This window comes from Amblyomma americanum, chromosome 8 (genome assembly GCF_052857255.1).
Source record: "Amblyomma americanum isolate KBUSLIRL-KWMA chromosome 8, ASM5285725v1, whole genome shotgun sequence".
In the NCBI taxonomy this organism is placed as follows: Eukaryota; Metazoa; Arthropoda; class Arachnida; order Ixodida; family Ixodidae; genus Amblyomma; species Amblyomma americanum.
Genome location: NC_135504.1, coordinates 57,545,113 through 57,571,418, shown reverse-complemented (window position 1 = coordinate 57,571,418; position 26,306 = coordinate 57,545,113). Strand labels below are relative to the sequence as shown.

The 26,306-nt window shown below is 46.5% G+C and overlaps 2 protein-coding genes across 4 annotated transcripts in view; one reads left to right on the top strand and one right to left on the bottom strand.

The window, feature by feature from the left end:
- The first annotated feature begins 270 nt into the window (after nucleotides 1-270).
- Nucleotides 271-13,244, top strand: LOC144101716 (uncharacterized). Its single transcript, XM_077634853.1, has 5 exons — nucleotides 271-501; nucleotides 1,675-1,736; nucleotides 3,669-3,764; nucleotides 8,757-8,786; nucleotides 13,063-13,244. Exons 1-5 carry the CDS (start codon nucleotides 414-416, stop codon nucleotides 13,117-13,119), a joined length of 333 nt encoding a protein of 110 aa, XP_077490979.1. The 5' UTR covers nucleotides 271-413; the 3' UTR covers nucleotides 13,120-13,244.
- Nucleotides 13,245-15,507: 2,263 nt separating this feature from the next.
- LOC144101715 (uncharacterized) overlaps nucleotides 15,508-26,306 on the bottom strand; it is a 77,080-nt gene continuing 66,281 nt past the window's right edge. The window contains exons 2-4 of one of the 3 annotated variants that reach the window (XM_077634850.1): nucleotides 21,743-22,040; nucleotides 15,933-15,983; nucleotides 15,508-15,852 (exon numbers count right to left, since the gene is read on the bottom strand). In XM_077634850.1, the coding sequence (XP_077490976.1) occupies nucleotides 15,695-15,852; nucleotides 15,933-15,983; nucleotides 21,743-21,953 (420 nt within the window). In that variant the 5' untranslated portion in view covers nucleotides 21,954-22,040 and the 3' untranslated portion in view covers nucleotides 15,508-15,694. The remainder of the gene's footprint in view (nucleotides 15,853-15,932; nucleotides 15,984-21,742; nucleotides 22,041-26,306) is intronic. The other 2 variants (XM_077634852.1, XM_077634851.1) reach the window with 2 other exon arrangements.

The following is a 26,306-nucleotide window of genomic DNA, read 5'->3' as shown; positions in this document are numbered from 1 at the left end:
TCACGAGGAAACCACCCTTCTTTTTTTTTTGGGGGGGGGGGGGTGCTAGAATGGTGCTCTTCGGCGGCAAAAATCCTGTTCTTAAACTAGAACGGCGTGACTTTCGCGGAGCCTGAAGCAGTGCGAAAGTTTCGAAGCACTCGCTCTCGGAGCCTTTTGTCTCTCCTATGATCTTGGCACGTTTCAAGGTGTAGTCGTGCATGTTTCAAGTTACGTCACAGCTGTGGCCGGCTCTTCCTTTCCGTATTCTCCTCCGGTATCGTAAGAGCTTCTTTTCAGGCGGCGCATCGGCAAGAGAGGGTGTGTGGCCATGAAACAGTGTCTCAAGTACAAACGCGTTAGTGCGTGCACGGCCGCCGTTTGCAGAGCACCATCGTGCCTCTGATTACTAGAGCAGTCCGCCAGCCAGCGCCATGCGAACAACGACGCATTGCCTCCTGCTCGCCGCCGCTTTTGTCGCGGTTGCCTGCGCCGATTCACCCGACATTCACCCCACCTGCCGTAAGTGGGATCTCATCCGTTTATTTCGTCTCTTCCTACGTTCGTTTTTTGCAGATCTGACGATCGCGGGTTCGATCTTCTCTGCGATCTTCTCTGCGTTTGAAGCGAAATACAAGAGATCCCACGTGCGCTGCGATGTCAGTAAACGTTGAGAAGAAAAGAAAACCCTAGCCGGTGTAACTTAACCCCCAGCGCTTTACTACGGCGTCCCTAACAGTCCACGTGTCGTCTATAGGGACCACGAAGTTAGCAAAATCTTTCTACGTTTTACAGTGCAATCTGTTGGACTTCGCTTCAATCTGGCCGTGCACGCAATTTGCTTCTACAAGCTTCCGAGGAGTCACCTCTGGATAGGATGTTTTCGCCTTTTACGGGCTCCTGTGTATAACTCTCGAGTAAAGCAAAATCCATTCACCAGTAACGAACAATGGGTCACGAAAAGGCCTGCCATAACGGGTGTATTTTGATAGCTATTAATATTGACGGCCAAGAAGCACGGCGTACGGCCGGCTAATTTGTGCTAATTCCAACCAGATAGCGTTAAAAGCCCCTCAGCCAAAAAATTCGGGGTCAGTGTTGTGTGCGGAAAATCGCGAACATGACTCTGCCAGGTGGTGCCCAGAGAGCAACCAATAGGAGGCAGGTGGGCCACCTAGGTCACGTGACCTTGCGGCGTCATTACACCCTTCCCACGGAATTGTGAGCAAGCTGTCCGCCGTGGCAGGTGGTACTAAGTCTCTACTCCCAGTGGTCTGAAAATTCTCGTCATGCTGACGTTATCCGTCCTTAACACGACGTAATTAAACCTGAGGCGCTGGACGTCGCATAGATGTAAACGCTGCTGATGGCCCGCGCACGAATGTGCAGTCTGAGTTGTTTCATTAGGTGATTACTAAGACCTGCTTATTGAGTTCAATGACGGAAAAAAAACATTGTAAACGACTCCACCGTATTCGTTTAATTTTTTCTATGCGTATATACGACCGCGTTCTAAATCGCCTTTAACCATCTTCACCAGCCAGGCCACAGCTGCTTCAAGGCAAAGACCTCTACCAAACATCTTGAATTAGCGTCCATCCGCGGTCTGCCGATGGAGGACCAGAAATTTTAGCTCTCTTGCGTTTACAAACATAACAGTCCCAACAAACTTCACTCTCCGCTCTTTTCTTTCAGGGCTCGATGACAGGAGGCTCAAGACTGTGGTCGCCTGCGTGAAACGGAACGGCGGTGTTGCGGTTCGTCCCTTTCCCGTACTGAAAACTTCGAGGCTACTGACAGCCTTCGCCGTGGAGAAAACTGAATATTGGTTAACTTGAATGAACACTTTCTATTATGCCTCTTGGAACTACCGTAGAAAATTAAAATTCCTTTCCCCAACAACCAATGTTCATTTTGTACTGCAGTTCTAAGTGGACTAATGGAGAATGTCCCTTAAAGTTCAATATTCAGTTCTCACCAAGGCTAAGGCTGTCAATGTATTATTTGCGTCACGGGCGTTCCCTCAAAGCACCCGTAAGCATTTTTAAAATGTGGCATACAACCAGCCCAGTCATTCGATAGCCTCTTAAAAGCAGTTACGTATATATGATCCACACTGTGAAGAGGACCACGCATCATGTTCGCAATGTTCTTCTTTCTGTTGATTTTTGCAAGTATTTAAGATTGCTTGTTTCAGTGGGGTTCCTGTGAAGACCTCTACAATAAGAGGACGCCGCGTCGGCCGGAGCCCAGCTTTTAGTAGCAATTCCTTAAGGACCCATAGAGGCATGGCTGTTTTTCCCATGGCGCATAGGGAAGGGCCGGAGTCCAGAATGATTATTTCTTCAGCGGTCAAGTCGAAAACTCTGTAGCTAATGATATAAACACTCCCACATTTTGTGGAGGCACCTGCTTGTATGCAGTTTAATACTAGAAATAATGAGTGAGTACCATAGTGAATGTAAGCTTAAAATTAAAAAATAAACTACAAAAAGTTCGAGTTCCGGTGGAAGAATGTACTTGTTTATAATCCTTTACTTATGAGCGCTCTTTTATCACATATAATTTCACAATGACGGCTCAGTTGACTTTTATGCCAATAATATGTGCCTGTAGGACTTGTAATCCGACAGCGTTGAGGTTGTTATGCAGTATCCGGCTTTCCCAAAACAACATCGGTCAAGAGGGGTAACGTCAGCTTGCGACGTCATTAAAACCTGGCCTGATGGGCCATCCTGACTGCCCGAAACAGGTCACTTAGTGCAGTTATCACATCCTGCCCACTATGGCCGGTTGAAACCTGCCCCGGTTGTAGTTTGACTTCCATAGTTTTTTCTGGGGTGGGCCAACGTCAAAATATAGAAACAATGTGGATTACTATAATCGCATCTAATTCAATGTAAAATACTCGAACATTCTAGAAGTTGATGTCTTGTGCATACCATGCAATGAATGAAACCGGTTCCAAAAGAAGTGTTGGCGGGCAAATCACAAGAACATGAGGCCGTAATTGTTAACACCACAGCAGGTAACCTAAAGACTATCGACCTTTCTTTAAGAATGTGCTTAAGAAGCCCACCAAATTTTTTTAGGGAATGCATTCATGCCTCTAGCCCTGAGAGCGTTCCTGGTCAGTGACATGAGGTATGACCCTCCGGAAATGAAGGGCTATAAAAAAGTTACGGCACTGACCTGAGGCGACTTATTTTGAATGAAAATGTGGGAAACAAATCAAATGCGCGCTATAGGCGATGGAGAATTTCCCTTTGTTTAGCGATACGCTATAAGCAATTCATCTTATTGTCACCGCTACAATTTTCGTGTGCATAAAGAACAAACTTACAACCGAAAGCCTCGTTTGCATTTGGAGTATATTTTCCTGTCTTAACTGTTTCCACGCAAACTAACAGAAGCAATTTTTATCCAGTAGTTTTCCTCGAAGTCACCAAATTAAGGAACGAAAAAGGGTATTCATATATGAATATTTTATTTCTTCCTGTTTCCGATGGACATCTCCGATATAAATCTCCACTATGGCTTTTAACAACACTTTATGAGCTCAAGGTGTTTCCGTGCCAATGGAAAAACCAATGACGGCTTCTTTGAATGGGATTGATTAAATCCTTGGGTCAAAAAACCCATTTAGAATTGATATACACAACAGAGCTGAGTGGCGTTACTTTCCACAGATCATCGACAAACTGAACGCAGCACGCGATCGCCTCCGGTGCCCCGACATCGAATGCGGTGTGCGCAAAATCTGCATCAAAAACAACGGAAGTTTGGTGAGTATAACACGGATATTGCTATAGGCAAGCAGTGCAGTGAGGGAAAAACCCTGCCCCCCTTACATGGCACGAACCAACTCTTACGGGACTGCCCCTACTGCGCAAAGAACAGCCCTTGGAGAGCTATCCGCTTCAGGGCATCGCTAATTACCAGGCGCTGGACAGCAGCAGCGGAGCAGGCCGGGAGCGTCTCCCAGTATGACTCCGCCGTTGTTGGGGATGGAGGGTGTGAGAAGGCAGGGTATCTGAAGAAGACGTGAAGAGTCTCCCGGTTTCCCGCAGAGTTTACACGATGAGTGGAACTGATCGAATAGCGGACATCAAGGAGAATAGGGTACAGAACAGTTCGGGTCCGGAGTCGGCGCCAGTCGGGGGCCTGGGTTATGATTAAGGAGGGAGCCGGCGGTGCGTAAACGCACCGGGTATCTTGGTAGTGGCTAAAGATATCTCTGAAGCTAAGCAGGCGATCCTGTGATAGCGGAGCGTCTCTATCAGTTAAAATGACTGCAGGGGTACCGTGACGGGGGGTAATGCTAAAGGTGAAAAAATTAACAATTTGAGCAGCTGTACAGCGGGGAAAGTCTTTCCTCTCGCAATTCCGGGTGAGGTAGTAGGTGGCAACTATAATGTACCATGTTGCCAAATGATGATGTCGGAAATGGCCCCAGCAAGTCCATGCCGACTTGGTAGATAGGGATTCGAGGCAGCTCTTTTGGTTTCAGTAGGCCGGCCGGCTTCACAGGGGGTGTCTTCCACCGTTGGAACTCGCGTCAAGTTTTCACATAGTACTGGACAATCGTAACTAGCCTCGGCATGTAATACTTCCGCCGTAAGCTCGCCAACGTGCGAGAAAAGCCGAGGTGGCCGCAAGAAAGCTCGTCGTGGCATGCGTAAAGAACTTCGTCTCGAAGCACCGTTGGAACCACTAGCAGGTATGGAGTGTCCGTGGGGTCGTAGTTTCTCTTGTAAAGGATGCCACCCTGCAAGCAAAACAACGATAGCCCGTCTGTGAAGAAGCGGGGCGGCGACGAGGCGTGGCCTTCGAGGTAGTCTATGAGGGGTCGCAGATCAGCGTCATTTCTGTTGCTGAGCAAGGACGCACGTGAGAAAGCGTCAAGAAAAGCGGGATGGTCTTCTATGTCAGCAATTGTGTCCGGGAGACGAGCACGGGACAGGCAGTCTGCACGTTATTGCTATCGTGTACAACTCTGGCAAAAAACACGAATTCTTCCAACGTTCTTTAAGGCTCGCGAGCCAACAAAGCGAGTGGTGATCGCTCATATGTCTCCAAATGGGCGACCATACAAGTACGGGCGATATTTCGATACCGCCTAAAGGACAGCAAGGCACTCCTTTTCCGTGGTAGAATAATTCGCCACAGATCACGACGGTGTGCAGCTTGCATTAGCAATCACGCGCTCAACGCCATCTTGCCACTGAACGAAGACGGTACCCAGACAGACCGACGTTGCTGACATCGGTGTTCAGTTCCGTGTCCGCCTCCTCGTCGAAGTGGCCAAGAATGGGCGTAGTTTGGAGGAGGTTCTTGAGGTCGTCGAAGGCCGTATGCTGTTCTTGGCACCAGACGAAAGGTTGCTCGTCCTTTGTCAAGCGAGTTAGAGGATCGGCTAGCCGGGAGAAGTCTCACACAAAACGTCTGTAATAGGCACAGAGACCCCAAAAACAGTGCAAAAACAGTGCAAAAACAGCGACAGTAGCCGTCTTGTCGAGGTCAGGAATAACACTTTTACTGCTCACGACACGGCCCAGAAAATTGAGCCGTTGGAACGCAAAGTGGCATTCTTCTGGCTTGAGCGAGAGGCCGGCCGATCGTATGGCCTCCAGTACTGCACTCAAGCGCTTGAGATGCTCGTCGTAGGTGGCACAAAAAAAAGGCCAAAGTCGTCAAAGTAGACGAGGCAGGATTGCCATTTGAGGCCAACTAGGACAGTGTCCATCATTCTTTGAAAGATGGCGGCAGCAGAACAAGCCGAAGGGGAGCACCTTGAACTCATACAACCCGTCGGGAGTAACGAACGCTGTCTTCTCACGGTCCCGTTCATCCACCTCAATCTGCCAGTACCCACTGCGGAGGTCAAGAGGAGAAAAGTAGCGGACATGGCGCAGCCAGTCGAAAGATTTATCGATCCGAGGTAACGGGTAAATATTCTTAAGGTAATTTTCTTAAGCAATCTCAGTGTCGTGCCCTTCTTGGCGACCAGCACAACGGGCGAAGCCTATTTGCTTGCACATGCCTGTATAACATCCACCCGAAGCATTTCGTCAGTCTGCAGCCGTATCGCTTCACCATCTTTCGCCGACACTCGATAGAGGTGTTGACGGATGGGATTTTCACTGTCATCAACTATGATGTGATGTTTCATTATGGACGTCTCTCTAACGTAAGAGGTGGTCGCAAAGCACGCATTAAAAAAGTTACGCATGGTTTGCAGGTCGCTTTGCTGATCTGTGTTCAGAGCAAGGTTCAAGTCAGCCAGGCAGCGGCATGTGGGCGTCCATAGTAGCGATATTCGCTGGACGGCCATAAAGCGCGAACCGTTGCTGCAACTCGCGCTCCATGCTTGTCGCCTCCCGAGCAAAATCGCGCACAGTGCTAGGAGCGTCGCGCACAAGCCTTACGAAAAGCTGCTCTGTGACCCTGCGCGTAAGTTGACGAACCTTCTTCGCTTCATACATTGAAAGATCGGCGCGGTGGAAAATCCACGTCATGTCTTATACAAACATAGCGACGCTTTCATTTGGCCGCTCCACGCTGGACTGCAGGGTGAATTCAACTATCTCCTTCCGTTCTTTGCTACCGAAGGTGTCCAACAACTGTCGCCGGAAAACTCGCCAATTTGGGATGGCAGACTCGTCGTTTTCAAACCACGTCGTGGCGGTGTCTTCCAGGGCAAAATAGACATTCTGTAGCTTGCCGTCCTCGTCCCACGGATCAAACGCAGAAACCCGGTCGTAGCTGTCCAACCTGTCCTCCACGTCTTCAAAATTGTCGCCATGAAACGACGCGGGAGTGCGAGGCGCATGGAGAAGCAGCGGTGGAGAAGTAGCAGAATTCTGGTGGTCTGGCTTGCCGCAGTAGATTTCGTCGTTCGGGGTGGGGTCATCAGGGGTCGGAACTCAGGATCTAAGCCTCCCAAGCGGCGGCTTGCCTTTTGGACGGGGGTCGTGCCCACGGAGTGTGGCTGGGCGTTGGAGGCTCCCGGGAGCTGTTCGTACATCAGGAAATTACCTGGTACCTGCGCCAAAATGTCACTTACAGCCGTTAGTCCGTTAGCAGAAAGGGCAGAAGGGCACACTAGGAGTTGCACAGCAGGCGCACTCAGCCATCGATGATCAAGCAGGGGAAAAGGAGCAAGACCAGCGCGTGCTGCTACGCACGGCGGCGCCAGTAAATGGGTAACAGTGTGGCAATATGTACACAATTCTTGCTGTACATGTCGTGAAAATGTGGAATATGTGTTGTCATGAACATTACCGCGTCTGAATATTCGTTATATAGCTTTCTAACTGCCCATCGCTCTAAGGAGGCTAGTTTGTCGTCAGTCTTATTTCCGGTTTCCCAGACTAAGGGACCATAATAAAGTGAGAATTTACAAGTGAGAAATATAAAATTTTTTAGCTCGGCTGCCATAAAATTTCGGAAGCTGCCATAAAATTACCAATAAACCTCGCTATTTTCATTCTTATATTTTTCCAATGGCAGCAGTTCCGACTGAAATGTAAACGTAGGAATGAATGATCGCCTACGCGCTTAAGCATTTCACGACTACATAAAGGTTTAAAGTCTTGTACACGTGCGTGTTTTTTGCAGGAAATATTTCGTTTGCTTTGTACTTATATCAAGTTTGTTTAGACACCGATACAGTGTGCTCATTCAACCACGCATTCAGCCTCAAATCATGTCCCTGAAGACTCTCTTTAGAAAAAAAAAAGAACGCATACCTCGCAGTCTGTAGAAATGTTAGTCATTCATATACGTAATAAAAACAACGCGTTGAGTATGGAACCCACGGGAACACTTGCTTTAGTGTTACCTTTCACCGATAAACCGACGTGTATAAAACACCATATAACCTAGATAGCCTACAACTGTTGTACCTCTAAAACCATATCCTTCACTATTATTGAACAGGATATTGTGCTCTGTAGAATCAGATGCGTTCCGAAAATCTACGCAGATTCCAACTGTAAATAACCTGGCTTCAGTATCACTGATGATCACTGTTTATGCGCAGTAGCGCAATTTGAGTACATTTTACGTTCTGAAATGCTTGCTGCTCGTGCTATTTGCTTTTCTAGCCAGACCACAACAAATCCTTCAGTCTTGCTCAGCACCTCTACTGCGCCGAGGGTATAGGGACGAACTACATTAAAAAGCAGGGGACAAAGATAATGGGAAGACTGGAACAATCCCAAAATCATAACCAATAAGTTGATTTTTTGGGGGTTAGTGGCGCACAAGCATCTAAGGCTATCATGCGCCAAGCTATGGGTATAGAAAGATTGTTTGCTGCCGAAATTTTTAAAAGTGCGAAAAAACAATGGCGGTTTAGAGGACCTAAAGTGTTAGTGTATACCATCTAATAATGACAACGGAAATAAATTTTAGAAACGGCTAATATTAAACGCTTTAATGAAGGTCGGGTAACCTCAGCGACCATTCTTCGCTGAGCAAGAATCTGAGGGCTCCCAACAAATCAAATGAAGACCTAAGCCCTCTTCTCAACAATGAAAATTTGCCTGAGGTGTGAAAATCACAACCATTGAGGTGACGCTATGGCTACTGAGGTTTCCAGTAAGCAATCAACCCCGTCTACTGAGAAGTGTGGCACTACTATGAACGAAGTATGTGTATGTACGATGTTACGAGGTAGATTAGAAGTTGCAATCAGTCAATGTCAAAACAATTCGTCCGTCTTCTCCTCAAAGGTATTGCACGATGTAACATGTTTTCATCTTTTCATGCAGGCGACGCACACTACTAAGGAGTTCTTCACGGTAAGTTGTTCAGAAAGAAGAGAAATTACAATTTACTTTGCTCAGCTCCTTTCAACTTTACTACATTATACTCAGTCATACGCATCTACACTGCTGTTCTATAGAAGGAAATAAACGCAATGTGTGGCTTTCTCTATCCAGCAGGTTTCACACGCTTGATGGCTTCGCTTAGCTGAAGTCGAAAGAGACGAGCTTTATGTCATTACACGAGCGCTTGCATGCGCACAAAACTTATGAAGAGCGAGCGAAGACGATGGTGCCAGCCGCCTTCTAATCAGAGTCCATGGAAACCGCCTTAGGAAAGCAGCTTCGCACGTCCGTCTTCATCGTTTTCGCGGTCGTTTTTCTATTTTGAAGCGTTTCACACCAAACGGCAGTAGAGATGCACGCCCCGCATGCGTGGGTATTAAACTAGTATGCACCTTATTATCATAACTTGTGTACCTCCCTCAATGTATTTTTCTGAGTTCGGTGATGCTTTAACTACCACTTGCACTGTTCCCCTGCTTCTGATTTTTAGCAACCCGCGTAGTCGTTTATTCTCATCATGCTCAATGAAACGAGCGCCCCCGTTTTGCCGACGTCACTTTAATACAGGGCATTTGACCTAAGACAGTTTTTAAGTTCACTGTTCACACCCAAGTTCCCAGTTTCGAAAAAATGAGCTATTGTGAGTTAGACTAGCGCTCTTTTCGGTATAGCATTGTCAGCGGTGCAGTACATCACAATACAGTTAACGTGCAGGCTGGGCAAATAATATTGAATAGTTACCTTTTTAACTATTACTTTTAGACTGATTGGTTGCTGAGAGGCGTGTATCCCACCTTGTGTAATATCCATATGAGCCCTTAAGAATTTATAAACGCGATTATCCTCGGCGCTGTGGCCATTTTGGCTACTGCGACGTGTTACGTGCACTGCACTGATACCTTTGCCTGCTAGCTTCGCGAAAGCCCTTGTATTTTGGCGCGATTCAGCCAGTTTGAAAGTCCACTTTTTTTTCAATTCAGTTACGGTGAATTTCAAGGTGTTTATTAAATTAACTTCATATCACTGAAGGTTGGCTATACTCCTCTCAATAAGTAAGGAGCCCAACAGTAATAGCTAACATTTAACTATTTAGCTTAATATTAACATTAAATAATTATTATTACTCAACCAGCCCGATAGTTAGCACCTCTTGGCTGTTTTTTGACGTACTACACCGCTAACAACTCTAAGCCGATAAAACCACTATTGTGATTCAAAACGCCTATTTTTGGAAATTGCGTAGTCTTATGTGAAACACCCTGTATACAACATGAATGCTCTAGGACGCGTGCACAAAGGAAGGAATACAAAGGATCAGTGTACGTGGGAAACAAATGATCCAGTAAGGAAGAAAAAATGACGGTACGCCTCTCCCCAGAGCAGTGTTCTGATTGGCGCCCTAATACAAAACAGAAAATAAAAACCCCGCTCGCTCACGACTGACTGAACATCGGGAGCACTGCACTGACTCGGGCTTTCTTCTGAGCACGTGCCAGCACTTTGCCTCCAGTGTCTTAGGCAAGCACTGCGAAAGAGTAAGGCACCAAATTTCAAGCGCACGAAAAGTTCACCGAATGCTTCCTAAGCGTTCAAGAAAGTGCAGAGAAATACGGAAGCCACGAATTGCGTGAAACGTGCTTTTTATTTTAAATTATGCAGACTTTGCTTCATTGACATTCTGAATCCATCTCGAGCGGCATCGGCAAGACGCGTGAAATGGAGCATTGTTACACATGCGGTGATCGAGGTTTCTGAGCTCCATGGTACGCAGAGTACCCATCGCCAAACAAGGAAAGCGGCGCCGTTGCAGTTTTCACCGAATGCATAAAAGTGACAGCCAAATTCGAAGGAGAACTGCTTCATTCGTAAATTTCCTGCTTTACACGTCCTGGTGCTGCACGACTAGTTCATTCCCCCTGGTTCACACCCCGATGACATACCCGGGACTTCCATCCATTCAAGTCTGGCTTTAAGATTACTGCACTTATATGCATTTATTTTTCTTTAAAAGAAGGAGCCACCCCAAAAAAGCCATCGCTGTCTGTGGCGTGACAACATGCCTGCCCCTACAGGGATCGTAGCAGCTACGCGCACGTGCAGCTCAGTTCGAAACTACGTGCAAACCAACCCTGCATAACGTAGTAAACGAAATCAAACATGCAACTATAATATAATCACATGAAATTGTAAAAAGAGCAATCGATCGCCAGTTTAACTCGAGATGAAGATAGAAATGACAATATAAAAAAATAGTCAAAGAGTAAAATAGGATCGCATTCAAACAAATATTTTAGGCCTTTTTTGAATACAAAAGTAACACAAAATGCGGTGTAACAGTGATCATGGGGTTTTTCGGTTTGTCGAATGCAAGAAGTACTCCGCACCAGGAAAATTACGTAATCGACCTTGCACTTCGGGCCTTAGCAGTTTGCTAGCTTACCCGAATGCCGTACAGCAGGCTACCTTGAGCCGAGCCTTGTGTGTTTTGTTGTGCTTTATGGCACATAGGCAGCCAAGGACATCACGCGCCAAGCACAAGGCAAATGCGAAAATATTTTTCCTGAAATTTATAGAACTGAAAAGTCATGGGCGGTGTAAGGGGCGTAAAACGTTCGTATTACCTAGTGATCGCATAGATTACCCTGAGTCTTTTATGCTCAAAGACAAAGCAGCTTCTCATGCGAAGCATAATGATGAGGAGAAGAGAAAGGAACTTCATTGTAAGAAAAGAACAAAAGGTCCTCAAGAGAGGGCTTTCTCCTTGTCCAAGAGTCCATGGCCTGTGCTTTACGAACAGCTCTGTCCACTAGACATTTTGCTCAGCTGGCTGAGCAGCTCGCAGACTGGCCTCCCATGGCGAGGGGGATGGGTTAGTTATGGGGGGGGGGGGGGGGGGGGGGGAACTGCCGTAGGTTGTGGGCATTCCCACAGGTGGTGCATGGGGTGGCCCTCACCGCCCCAGTTGTTGGGCAGTGTAGGAGGGTCAAGGTAGGGTGGTAGCGATGAAAGAGGTGAGATGCAGCAGTGTCTGCAATTGCCGCCAGACTACACTATTTTGAATCTAGTCTACAGTGATGCGGCGGAAGGAAGAAGCGGTTGTTTTTAATGCGTCGTATGTGAGAAGAGCCCGCCAGGTTTCCTGCGTGGGTTTGGGTGTCCGATGTTACGGGGCCCGAAGGGATAAATCTCGAGCGGGCGCATGAACGCGCTGATCTGTTGTCGGTGATGTGAAAAACATCACCAGTAATTGACTGGTGTCCTCACTGTGGCACTGCACCGGACATCTGTGATGTGCGGCACTTGTGGACGTGTGCGCAGCGACGGCTATTAGAAAACGGCTGCTCAGGAAGGTGGGACTGCAGTGGAACCGCGAATGTGATGATGTTAAGTGGACTATAAACAATCAGTTCCCCGGCAACCTCTGCGACTGCCTTGGCGAAACTGGTCTTCACTTTCTTTAAACTTTCTGTCTCCTGAATTCCATTACCCTTTTTCAACTAATGACTTACGGCACGGTTTGGAACAAAAAAAGGATTACCGGGGATGGAGGCATGCCCGGCAAGCCACGTGAGGGCCATCTTTTGGGTAAGGGTGTGTCCTGTTGGAAGAACGCGCCGTGAGCTGGGTATGGGAATGTTTCGCCGATAGCGATGGTACGCAGCTTGGGAATCTGCAGATTGTCTTCATGCTGGGATCTCGGGTACCGTGTATGAGTGCCAAGGCAATGGTTGCGCCCCCAGCCTCCATAGGATTGTTGGCATTGAGGGTGGCGGCGCCCTCGATGATGCCATCCGCGTAAGCGGCGACAGCGGTATAATAGCCTGGTTGTGCGTGTTGAGCCGCGTCCACGTTGGGGATGTCGCGTCTGCCTCGGCCGTGTTTGGTGCAATATTCAGCTCGGGCCTGGCGTCTTCCCCTGACGAATCGTCTACCGAGTTTCATCGCCGATATATCATGCGTTTGTAAGCTAGTGCATGCCTAGACGGCTGTGTAAGAGCTAAGCCTGAAGAATGCCGCCATAACTTGCGTTTTATTAAATAATAAGTGCGAAAATTACGTTTTGTTCTTTGGAAGAACAAAATTTTTATCATGAACATTGACTGAGTGATGGCAGCGTACATTAAAGGACACCAGGTGGTCTGGATTAATTCTGAGCCCTTCCTTACGGTATTTCATTGCATGTATGTCGCTTCGGGATGTTAAACCCCAAATACCGACCCTTATTCTGCCTCGTTTTCTTTTTCAGGACGAAGAAAAAGCGATCGTCCGCGGCCTCTTCGCCACTTGCCGCGAGGAATCTTGAATGACATTCTCCTCCTCCATGCAAAGAACTTAAATTCGAGAATAGCCTGCCACTGCCTCCCGGTCATCATCCCGTAAGGAACAAATGTGGGAGGTCCCTCGACTGCAATAAAAATTAAAGATGCACTTAAGCCTCCTTGCGTGCGGACAGAACCCGCGTCTTTAGTGTCAGCAACACCATAACCCTCGTGCCACCGCGGCGGCATTTGCGATAACTGATTATTAGCAATACACTGTTTCTGCATTTATAGACCAGCGTCTGGACGAATGAAATACTTAATTCCGCAGTAAAAGTCCGGAATATGTTCACGTACACATACATGACAAAAAATTTAGTTACTGATGTTTTTATTCCTGAATTTCAAAATGCAATATATATTTGTAGCAGTGCAGTTTCGCAGAATTGGAGCGGCTTCGTGTCTGCTGCAACTGAAGAGATCTATAAGCTTCGCTTCTTTGCCTACCGTGCGGTAATAGCGTAATGCTGCCCAAAAGTGAGGACATGAGCAGGTTCCTAAGACGTTTCAAATATGGCGCTTGTAGCGGCAGGCAATACTGCAGTGCCAGGTGTGATGCTTATTTTTCATGAAACTGCGTTTAATGTGACTTCACATACAGAAAGAAGGCTGTACGAGGCTGGCAGTGTACCGTGTCTTCGGTCACTATTGGGAAGCCTAACTTGTACTCATAATTATTGACATATCTCTTCAAAGTGAAGTGACAGAAACCTGATTAGTTGGGGCTTGTTACTGAAAAGTGTTTTGAAATTGCAAAGCTACTTTCCTCTACAGTCCTGTTTTTCAAAAGTGCAGTCAGCACATATAATTTCGGACCCGAGGTGGTTTAGTAGTTATGTCGTTCGGCGAATGCGCACAACGCAGCGGTATCGAAACCTGACTGCGGTGTGCGGATTTAGATGGTGACTAAATACTAGGCGGTCCGTTTGCTGTGAGATGTCAGTGTACGTATAAGACCCCCGGGTAGTTCACTATTCCAAATGCCTCTTCTACGGCAACCCTCATAACCTATGTTCAACTCCGGTATGTTAGATCCTGCACCGCCACATAAAGTGAATCGTAAATTGAGGGCTTTAACGTGCTGAATTGGGACATCGCCAATAAGGGATGCCGTAGTGGAGAGGGCGCGGGGTGAGTTTAAACCATCTGGGGTACATTAATGTGCGCTGACATCGCACACAAGAGTTTTGCATTTCGCTTCCACCAAAATTCATCGGGCGAAGCCTAAAATGTACTGGTCCACCGTTGTGCTCCCTGATCACTGAGCACGGGTGCTCACTGATCTGATTGTTTTTAAGCTGCCTTGACAGAGCCCTCCAGAACCACCTTGAGGGATCAAAAGTTTATGGTTTTTACATTTATTTTTTAGTGTTTACTGACTGCGGCCGGACCTCCCTTCAGCACGAAGCTAGCAAAATTTTAGCAGCCGTCCCATGAACTACCGTCTGCCATGGGAATAGGCTTTCTGGATAATAACTTTTCACTCACCGACAAACATGTTTGCTCGAGCTATGGACCTCGCTGGCAAGCTTTTCGCTCCGCCCACTCAAAACTGATAAAGCGTGGAGTCATTCCGCTTTGTTGTAGAAACGCCTTGACGAAATCTTACCACCAGTGCATGCACCACAGCTTCCACAAACAAATCAACCGGTAATCGGCTGCTGGCTACCCTATCCAGGTCTCGGTAGCAGAACGCCTTCTTGGGAACCGTAATGCTCCTGAAAATATCGTACATAAGTTTAGTGGAACAGAACGGTAGCTGTGCCCCCTTATGTGCAAAATACCTCCCAATACTTAACTCTCACTTCTTTCTGCACGATGTCATTTGTGTTTACGGCCCCTCATAAGCTTATCAAGCTTTTTAAGCTGACGAAGCCCTGCCCCTCGCTGAAACAAACATGAGGCACCAAACACCAAAATAAACAGAAGTAACGATCGTCCCTGTCTGTTCCTTCTTTGTCCGTGTTTTAGCGCATTCGAAAAATGTCAAGCTTTTGTTTCGGAAGAATCAGACACTGGTATGAGCACAATGGCTAGTTGTATAGAAGTAATATGCATTACTTGAACAGCAGTTGGTGGACCTTAAGGTTATGATTTCTTTTGTTTCACCCCATCGGAAGCCACTGCGCAATATCGGCAGCCACCAATGCCTCTAGACTGTACGTGTTATCTCAATACTTAATCCATGTGAGCTCGTCTCGACCGCTCGTTTTTTTTCCGTGGGCATCAGCACTCTAAATCCTATTAAAAACTCCACAATTTTGCCATTCTCCGAACTTCGTGTAAGTTGGTTTCCTTTAGTCATGCCTGAAAAATGTTCTACGCCAGACGTTGAAGGTCATAACTTCTAGTTAATGGGGGTCCGCGAACCATAGGCTCTCCAGCCAGTAACAAACGACAGGTGAGGGTTAAAAGAAAGGTTTATTCCCCTACTCAAAACAAAGCGGTCGAAATTGCCGCCAGGCCATGAGGCAAAGCAAAAAACTAGCGCTAAAGCGTGGAACGAAGAGTGGCTACAAATTCGGCCTGCAGCGTAGGGAACGTCTAGGTGGCTCGGTCCTAAACAGCGCTGTGCTGAACGTATGCCTTAACGAAGCAGGTCGACGGAGATCCATGCTGGCTGCCAGTGGACTCTCGTTGCAGGACCGAGAAAGGCGCAGGTTTCCCAACACATGGTCCAGGAATGTCTGGTGCTGGCCCGCACCGCCGGAACCGTACTGTCGATAGAAATTGAGGCCGCGCTGCTAAAGACTTCGTCCCCCAGAAACCACATTCTGCTGCTTGCTCCGCGCTTTACCTTGCCTCGCCAGCGCGACCACGTGGGCACTCATCCCACTCAGCGATGAATCTGTAAAACATCCGCAATACTGTTGCATAGTCGCATATAAGTGGACTTGATTCCACCCGAACAAACAAACAATAAGCACGTGTGAGAGCGCGCCAGACGCAAATCCTTGTCCGTTGAGCCATGAAGAGGCGTACGGCACGCAACATAATATTTTGCTCAGCCGAGTGCGCACCGAATAATTACAATTCGATCAATTAGTGATATTTTTACTGGCCCTCAGCTACGGTACGACGTCGCTGATTGATTGTTTCGCTTATGCGGTTTAACATTTTGAAGCAACTCAGGCTATGAGCTATGAACCCCTCCCAACTGAAATGATCAGTACAGCCGATGAGAATACGAGGTCTTCTGGTACCGACGTTGCTAGGACGCACAAGTACTCCCTAGCCACATCAGAGAGGAGTGCTGTGCAGGATTGCCAGGACTCCCAAAAGTCTAATATGTTGCTCTTCCTTTCATGTGGCTGTAAGTACTGACGATGTTGTTGTATGTTGTATGGGGTTTTATGGCGCATAAGCAACTATGGCTATCATGCGCCAAACACAAGGTTAGATGATGCTATGTCAAGTGTACAGAGGTTACATTATAATAGATTTAAAACGCTGGCTTTCTTCAGAAACTTACAAACAAGTGAAAATTCGACGAGTGTTTGCTCGCCTAAAAGCAATGCGGGATGAAATGGAATGTGTTCATTGTAAAATACCGTAAAAACGTTTTGTCTAAGTTCTTCGAGATGCGAACAAGAAATTAAAATGTGATTTACTGTGAGCTCTTCACCACACATTTCACACACAGGTTTGTCTTTTTTTGTTAATAAGAAGTTATGGGTGATGTGTGTATGACCTATGCGTAAACGACATAAAATTACTTCGATAAAACGCTCTTTATGGTGGCATGATTTCCATTCTTTTATAATGGGTTTTATGGTATGCAGCTTGTTGTGTCCTTCATTTTCCCAAGAAGCTTGCCACTTGTCTCTTAGTCTGCTATGCACTAACTTCATGTAATCCCTAGGAGGCAAATTCACATGTTTTATTTCCATGGTTCTGGTTTGTGCAGCACACCTGTCGGCTCTCTCATTGTCCTGAATGCCAACGTGACTGGGAACCCAGCACAATTTTATAACATGTTTTTGTGTTGTGACCTTTACTATATTATGTATGATGCTTCCAATCAGTGGCTCCGTGGCATTTTTAGAGTTTAATGCTGTAAGGACGCTCAGTGAATCTGTATAGATGATGCTGTTTTTGACGTTTTCATTTGTTATTTTCTGCACCGCAACACTAATAGCATAACACTCCGCGGTGAAAACTGTAGCACATGAGGGAAGTCGTACTGCATTTTCATTTTTTCCTTGTATTACTGCGCTTCCTACATGAGCATGAGTTTTTGACCCGTCAGTATAAAATGGAGTGTAATTTCTGTATTTTTCCTGTAGTGCTAGATATTCTTGTATTATCTGGTCGTGTGGTGTACAAGTTTTCCTGAATCGTGTTAGTGTGACGTCACACACTGTGGGAAGAGTGTACCACGGTGGTAGCGCTTCGCATCTTGGGGCAATATTTTTAATTTCATTTAATATGTTTAGTGCTTGGCATTTTTCTTCGAAGCGCAAGAGCAACGGCTTAATTGCGTGAGGCTTGTTGTTGAAGAGTATTCTGGATGGGCATTTCGTGACGATTGAGTAACACAGATGTTTGGGGTGAGAAAGGACTTTGAGGATGTATGTACAAGTTAGTGCAGTTCTTCGATCTTCTAAGGAAGGTTCATTCGTTTCCACATACAGACTTGCTATTGGTGAAGTTCTGTAAGCACCAGAAGACAACCTTAAACCAAGATTGTGGATAGGATCTAGTCGTTTTATGTAGGACGGTCTTGCTGAGCCATATACTATGCACCCATAGTCTAACTTAGAGCGAACCAGAGAACGATATATATGTAATAGGCATGCCCTATCAGATCCCCAGCGTTTTCTTGACAGTAGTTTTAGCACATTGAGGGCTTGGGAAGCTTTTTTCTTTAAGGTGTTTATATGTGGCAAGAAAGTGAGCTTTTTATCGAAAGTTATCCCTAGAAATTTATGCTCTTGTTTGACAGGTAATTGGGTTTGGTTTAGATATATTGTGGGGTTGGCCTGTAGGCCTCGTCTCAAAGAGAACAGAACCGCTACTGTTTTCTGAGGGGAAAATCTAAATCCGTTTCTATCTGCCAATGTAGCCAGTTTATTTATTGTTATTTGTATCTGTCGCTCACAGGTGGGTATGCTGGATGACGTGCATGCTATTTGGAGGTCGTCTACGTAAACAGAGTACATTATGGATTTTGGGATTACTTTTCCTATTGAGTTCATTTTGATGATGAATAAGGTCGTGCTGAGGATGCACCCCTGGGGTACGCCAGTTTCTTGTGTAAAAGTGCTGGAGAAGGTTGCACCTAGGCGGACTCGGAACGTGCGGTTGGTTAGGAAGTCATTCAAACAGCTCAGCATCCTGCCGCGGATACCTAGGTCCGCTAGGTCACGGAGGATACCGAACCTCCACGTGGTATCGTAAGCCTTCTCCATGTCGAAGAAGACCCCGATACAGTGCTGGTTGTGGATGAACGCTTCCCGAACTGTGTTCTCAAAGCGAACGATGTGATCGGTTGTGGAACATGTCTTTTTAAAACCGCACTGGTGTATATCTAAAAGTTGCCGGGACTGAAGTATGAAGGTTAGTCTGATGTTTAGAATGTTTTCGAATGATTTTGCTATACAGCTAGTGAGTGTTATTGGCCTGTAACTGGTGGGAGTAGTTGGTGGCTTGCCAGGTTTTAGGAAGGGTACTATGATTGCTTCTTTCCATGCTTGGGGGATTTCTCCACTCATCCATATTTTATTGAAAAATTTTAGGAGAGCCTCTATGGCAGTCTCAGAGAGGTGAGCAAGCATGGCATAATGTATATTGTCTGGGCCTGCTGCTGTCATTTTACCGGATGTTAGTACTGTGTTTATTTCCTGCATTGTAATAACCTGATTGTAGTCTTCGTGTATGCATGTTCCAAAGGGAAGTTTTTGTTTTTCTACTATTGTTTTGTGCTTTTGAAAAGTTTGTGTATAGTTGGATGAGCTTGAAACTGTGGAAAAATGCTCACCCAATATGTTGGCCTGTTCTTCTAATGTTGTTTGAGTACCGGGTGTTGTCAAAAGCGGAAGTGTGAAGGAAGTATGGTCACCAGTGAATTTACGAACTTTGTCCCACATTTTCTTTGATGGTATTGAACTATTTATAGAGGACACATATTTCTGCCAGGAGGTTTTCTCAGCATTCCTGCGCACGTACCGCGATCTCGCCTTGGCCCTTTTAAAAATGAGTAAGTTCTCTGCAGTGGGGTACCGGCGCAAGGTGCCCCATGCTTTATTTTGCTGTTTTTTTGCAAATGTACATTCTTCTGTCCACCATACTTTGTGTTTCTTCTGTACGAGTCCTGTTGTTTGTGGTATAGCGAGTGTTGCAGCAGATATTATGCATGTAGTAAATCTTTCATTAATTTCATCTATGCTGAGGTCTTCAGAAAATTCTTTATCAAGAGTGGCACTTTCTGTAAAAAGTGACCAGTCGGCGAGGTGAAATTTCCAGCGCCGTGGTCTTGTGGGGATGAGTGGAGTGGAAGACGAGAGCCTGATGACAGTGGGTAGGTGATCACTTCCCAGAGGATCATTTAAAACATCCCATTTAAAATCGGTAAAAAGAGACGGTGATGTGAAAGCTAAATCAAGGAAGCTCATTTTTGCTGAGCTTGGGCAACAATATGTGGCCTTTCCTGTGTTTAAAAGACAGACATTATTTGAGAGTAGAAAATCTTCGATTATTTTGCCCCTAGAGTCACAGCGTTCGCTTCCCCAAAACGGGGAGTGAGCGTTAAAATCGCCAACTACCAGATATGGCTCCGGCAATTCATTGATCAGGCCTTCTAAATCTTGTATTGTTAATGTGATGTGTGGGGGGAGATATAAAGAGCAAATTGTTATTGTTTTGTAGGTAACGACGCTAACTGCAACTGCCTCAAGTTTTGTGTAAAGTTTGATTTCTTGAGCAGGGACGCCGCTTTGAAGGACAATCGCGACGCCTCCCGAGAGTCGATTTGCCTGCTCGCGATCGCGTCTAAAAATGTTATAATGTTTAAGGATATGCACATGTTGCGGACCAAGATTGGTCTCCTGAAGACATAAAACTGTGGGTAGCATTGACCCTAAAATATGTGTTACGTCGCTGTAGTTCCGCATAATTCCTCTACAATTCCACTGAATTAAGAAAGCCATGTTAATTTTTTGGGGTGAGAACGCTAAGGCGTTTACTTATGCTCAGGGCCCGTTATGAGGGGTCTGTCTTTTTTTCGCTCAAGAGAGCTGTTCCGCCGCTGCAAAGCGGGCGGACTGGGAGTTGTATCCATCACCTCGCCAGAGGTGCTGGAGGACCGCGCAGCCGCGGTTGTGTTAGTTTCAGGCCTCCCCTGACGGGGGGAAGTCCTGCGGGATGCCGACCCATGGACCGGCGCTCCCTGCTGTGAAAATGGCAGGGCAGCTTTCGCTGACCCTGCCTGGGGCGTGGATGGCCCTGCCATAGGCTCGGTGGAAGTGGCCTCGGCAGGTGCCGGAGTGCTGTGTGGTGCTACGCCCCTGCGCACCACATCAGCGAAGTTTGGTTTCGCTGTGAACGAGAATGTGTTGTTTAGTGCAAAACGCCTCCTGGCTTCTTTAAATGAAATGTTTTCTTTGGTCTTTATGGTGATAATTTCTTTCTCCTTTTTCCCGGACGGACACGCCCTGGAGTACGCAGCGTGGTCTCCTTCGCAATTTGCGCAGCGCAGTGCTGCGTCACATTCCTCTGAATTGTGGTCCTTAGAAGCGCATTTCGCACAGGCTTTGCGGCCGCGGCAACTCTGAGAGCCGTGCCCGAATCTTTGACAGTTGAAGCATCTGCGTGGGTTAGGAATGTAGTGCCTGACATTAACTTTAAGGTATCCGACTTCGATGGTTTCAGGTAATGTGCTTGTGCTGAATGTGAGTACCAGGTGTTTAGTATATATTTCTTTGTTGTCTTTGCGGATTTTAATTCGATAGACATCTGTGACATTTTGGTCGCTGAGACCTTCTAGCATTTCTTTTTCTGTTAGATGAATGAAGTCGTTTTCTGAAATGACACCACGGACGGTATTGAGGGATCTGTGGGCTGTTATGGAGACTGGGATGCCTCCAATAGAGAGAATGTCTGGGATCTTGGACGAGTCATTAGCTCTGCGTCAGAGGTTGTGGTTGAGTGGGGCGACAATTTAGCGACTGGAACAAACAACGAACCCTTAGTAATAATAAACACCTCGGGTCTTTTTAACCACACGCTTAAAAAAGAAAATGCGATATACTTAAGGCTGCCTGCAATGGTCCCTACAATGAGCGTGTTTTGTTCTTGCGATTATACCGCCGAAACTCACTTTGGAATCTGTTCATTTGCATTAATATGACATGCATGAGTCATCTGAATGTTCGAGCACTTTTTCTTATGTTATATTGGAATTTTCCTATTTGATTAAACTATTCCAATGCATTATTCACCCTAATTCATTTTAGTAGTGGGTAGCTTCGAAATGTTGAGGGTCATTAGGAGTTTTTGGGATTGCACCAATTTCCAAATTCGGGGGCTCCTGATGATTTTAACTTTTGCGGGGCCCTATGGTTGGACCAATGGTGGTCACGAGGTGCTGATGACGTGACGAGCCCGTACCGGCTGAAACCTCTATCATCTTGATCGACAAGCCGCAGAAGGTCGTCTCCATGGAGCCCTTGTCGAAGCCCCCACCTGCGTAGGAATCGTGCAGCTCACGTCCCCGCAGAAGGTAGACGCCAGGCTGGGCGTCGTGGCTAGCCTCCAGGATTTCTCTGGCCACCAGGGCACTGGAATCGATGATGGGTGAAAGGTTCTGCAGTGGAACCATCGCCTACCGCTCCCAGCTCGAGCGCTATGATGAACAGCTTAATACCGATGATGTCCTCTGGTCGCCAATATTTCCTCTTCCGACGCCCTGGAAGGACATTGCATATGAAAGCAATAGAACTTTATGGTATGCATGAGTCATCAAGAACGTTCGAGCACCTTCTCTGGAACTATACTGAATTATCGGCCTCTGACGCACTAGTCCGCCTTAATCCATTTTCAGGAGTGGGCTTACTTCAAAATTTTGGTATTCCTCAGATTTCAAACTTTGGTGGTGACCTACGAATAGAACACTGGTGGGCACGCGGTGCTGTTGATGTGACGAGCCTGCTCTGAACTATCTTGATTGAGAAGCCGCTCCAGGTATTCTCCACGAAGTCCTTGTCGAAACCGCCACGACAATTGAAAATAGCCAGTCACAAAAACAAGGGATAAGAGAAGGAGCGTTCACGCCACTGCGGCTGGACTATGAACTAAGGACATAGAAGATATCACATTTACCGCGACCGACCTAAAACACCAAGTTTTCTCTAGTAAGCGCACCGAAGTTGTGCTACGGCAATCACGGCCTGACAAACTGATTTGGTACGTTTCCAAGATTTCTCGCTCTTGCTTTTCCTTGCCTCTACCAAGAATCGTTACATTGCTGAATCATGCATGCGGCCATGATAGCATGAGGCCATGATTGCATTAGCACAAACTCGGTGCGTTTACTCGAGAAAGAACTTGCCTCTTTGAGGCCGGTCACGGTAGATGTGATATCTTTTGTGTACTATGCGCTGTGATTTGTGATGCTTCTATTGCGCATGCACTGCTGGCCTTGCTGGGGCTATGTCTTTTCTCATAAATCTCTTGTCCCTTGTCTTTTGTGAGTGGTTAGTTTCAATTTACAATGTACCAACTGGCCCGCATTTCAACCCTTCCGCCACAAGAGTCGGCGCCACAGGCGTTACTTTTTCCCCTCCCCAGTACTGCCCCTGTCCAAGTAATGAGCGGGTGGCACTAGCATTAATTTGTGAGCCCGGATTGGCTAAAATCACTGATGTGATGGAGCAGCCACTCGAGGACGTCACTGTGAAGCTCCCACCTGCGGCAGGGTGGTCCAGCTGAAAGGAGAAAGGTAGCCATAAAAGAAGAGAGGTAAGAAAGGGGAGAAGTAGCCATAAAAATGTGTTCTTCGGTCATGGTGCCAGCCACCCACTATGGAGCCCAACAAGGGAACGGGAGAGGAATTTGTAAGTCCTGCTCACGCCAGCTGCACACCATTGCTACAACCAAATAAGCGCAACGCAGGGTAGTTACGCCACAAAAAGTGAACCCTTGCCGCCTATGAAATATGTAAGAAAAAAAAACGGGAAGAGAGGACACAGGAGAGTTGTGACAAAGACGATAGGAAAGTAAAAGATGGAGGGGAGGACCGGAGAAGGCGACTGCCGATTTCCCCCGGTCGGGTAAGGCCGGAGGTGCCGTCTACAGGAAGCTGGAGCCAAATTGGTGTGTTGACTCCGCCGGTGGGCCTTAAAGGTCCAAACGCTCAGCATCGGCTCAAGCGCCAGGATATCCTTTTCCCCGCACACGGCTATGCAACGCACGGCGAAGCGCGGGTGCTCGGGTCCGTGGTGATGCACAGTTCACCGTCATCCCACTGAGGTGGGGGGGATGTCCCTGAGGATGCTCGGGAACCGGTGGTGTCGCCACTCAGTAACGGATGGATGGATGGAAGGTAGGAGAATGCCCTTTGAAACGGGGCAGTGGTTGTTGCCAATATGCTCAGTTTTTTCCCTTTATTTTTGTTTACTCTGCTGTAAGTTGTTAATACAATTCACCATTTCCTTTAAAGAAACGTCTTCCTACACTGTAAAACATGTCACCTCTCTGATTTTGTACCAACAATCCTCCAATCGCTTTTTGCTAATTTCCACCGCAGATTTATTTACATGACTTTTGTTATCTCAAAACCCCAAGGCCTCAGGAAGAGTGACTGATGGTATCCATCCCGATGTCGATGCAGGCACACATTTTAGGATGAGGTGTTCTATTGTTTCTACAGATTTACCACACACAGCGCATGTGTCATCTTCTTCATTATTTTTTTTCTGTAGCTGCGCGTTCTAAGACACCCTGACCTACCTTAAAACAGGAGGGCACTGCCTCTTGAGTTATAAAAAAGGTTCCTTCCTGATCTGCCTTTTCCAGCATCGATATAGTTCTACACTATGCTTCTTTCCCATTGAATCTATCCAATGTTTGCCTTCTACGTTTTTACCTGTCGTTTAATGCTCTGTCGTTTCACGCCTGCAAGCTGCAGGGGCCCCCCTGCGGGGACCCCGCGCAACTATTGTTCTTATCGAAGTGACAATAGATTTAGTTATTCTCCCGAGTCCTGGCAGGTTTAGCCAAGGCAGGTGACTGAGGGCATGTGCGTTGGTGCTTTCGATGACTTTTTGGTATTCTAACTTGCTTTGACAACTTCATAGCATCAAGGCCAGTCATTTAGTGTGGGCAATGCGGGGAATAGTTGTGTGGACAGAATAGTCCTAAAATTTTGTGGTAGTGACTAAGACAAACAGGTTTCCATACACACAACCCCAAAGCTGAAACCAAATACTAACGTCAGAGCCTCTTTTTCTTGTTGCAAGTAGTTAGTTTCTGCCTTAGTTTGAGATGCTTGAACCTGATGGAGTGATCTATACGTTTGAACCTGTGGAGAATTGCTCCCACTGCAGTGTAGTGCTAAATTGTTATGCAACCAGAACTGCAAATTTGGGTTGATTATTGTTTTGATCCGCCTATGCTACTGGGTGGAAAATTGAAATGTGAAAAGCAGCTTACGATACAAGGTTACTGTCAAGATTTTTACGTTATCCACCCGGGGACTCCTCACAATTTTAGCTTTTGCGGGGCCCTATGGTTGGACCAATGATCGTCACGCGGTGCTGACGATGTGACGAGCCCGGAGCGGCTGAAACCGCTACTATCTCTCGACGGAGAAGCCACTGCAGGTCGTCTCCATGAAGCCCTTGTCGAAGCCTCCACCTGCGTAGGAATCGTGAAGCTCACGTCCCCGCAGAAGTTAGACGCCAGGCTGGACGTCGCGGCTAGCATACAGGATTTCTCTGGTGACCAGGACAGTCGCATCGATGATGAGACAAGATTCTTCAGTTGAACGATCACCTACTATTCCCAGCTCGAGCGCCACGATGAACAACTTACTACCGAAGTTCTCCATCGTTCGCCGATAGTTCCTGCGCAGTTCCGAGGCACTGGAAGAACATCGCAGATGGAAGCAATAGAAACGCGGAGAGGCGCCAGTCAACGGCCCGAACATCGCACAAGATGTTCTTTGCTTGATTATTCATGGCTGCTACCAGCTATTGCAGAGGGTCGCGCCAAGCTCAGGAAAGCGATAGCCAAGGCCAAAGGGGTTTATATCGTTCTGTTGTATAGCTCTTTATGAGTCATCTGGACAGCTGCTGCTTTGTCTGTGGTATCACATCTTCCGCAAATGTAGTTTGTTTACTTGTCCTTCAGAAACAGTTTCCCAGCGCGATATGTGGTGTGCAATCGGGTTCCCCACGTGGATATTTGTTCCAAAAAGTCAACATACAGAAATTGGCGAATTTATACAATTGCAGTTTATAGCATGCATACATTGAAGAGTGCAAATCAAATAATTTTATATTTGTTCAACAGCTAATCTTAAAAAAATATATACTTCATTACCCAACGCGATGTCCGGAGCACTGGTATGTTGCGCAACCGCGCACTATTTATGGTGAGCAAATGATCGCTTATACCCTACCTGACTTGCTTATCTCACTGATCTCGGAAAATATCGATGTTTTACATGTTTCCGTTGTCCAGAGGGCAAAGTTATTTTTGCCGCCAATGTTGCTTGTGTTCATATTTGTTTATCATAAGTGTTACTGTATAATCGCTACCCCTAAGCCTTGTGATTTTTTTAATGCTGCCTATTCTGAGATAATATGTAACCTACGTAGCTTGTAGAGTTTAATTTTGTTGCGGGCTCGGTCTTTTTTCCCGTTCTTTTTTATTTTTCTTGACTGTGCTTTATTATCTTTGTTTACAAATCATTGATTGTCATTTCGCATTCCTGCTGCTGCCGATGAACGGGTTTCAGGACTTTTTTCCTCAAACCTGTCCGTTTTCAAATGTTTATTGCTAACTGAAAATAAAGCACTTACTGATGCGGGTACTGCCAGAGCAATAAATGAACATGTAAATGGTGTGTTGTGGTATAGTGCATGGGGCAAAAAATAAACGGCTGAAATTGCTGCGTATTCCGATGCCGAGAGTATATTAAAAAATGAATCGGAGTCCGTTCAGAACAAAG

Excerpts from the sequence above, each read along its gene's own strand:
- LOC144101716 (XM_077634853.1), top strand. The coding sequence starts at position 414 with ATGCGAACAACGACGCATTGCCTCCTGCTCGCCGCCGCTTTTGTCGCG. Across the intron at positions 3,765-8,756 it reads TCAAAAACAACGGAAGTTTG|GCGACGCACACTACTAAGGA; the intron begins GTGAGTATAACA and ends CTTTTCATGCAG. Across the intron at positions 8,787-13,062 it reads CTACTAAGGAGTTCTTCACG|GACGAAGAAAAAGCGATCGT; the intron begins GTAAGTTGTTCA and ends TTTCTTTTTCAG.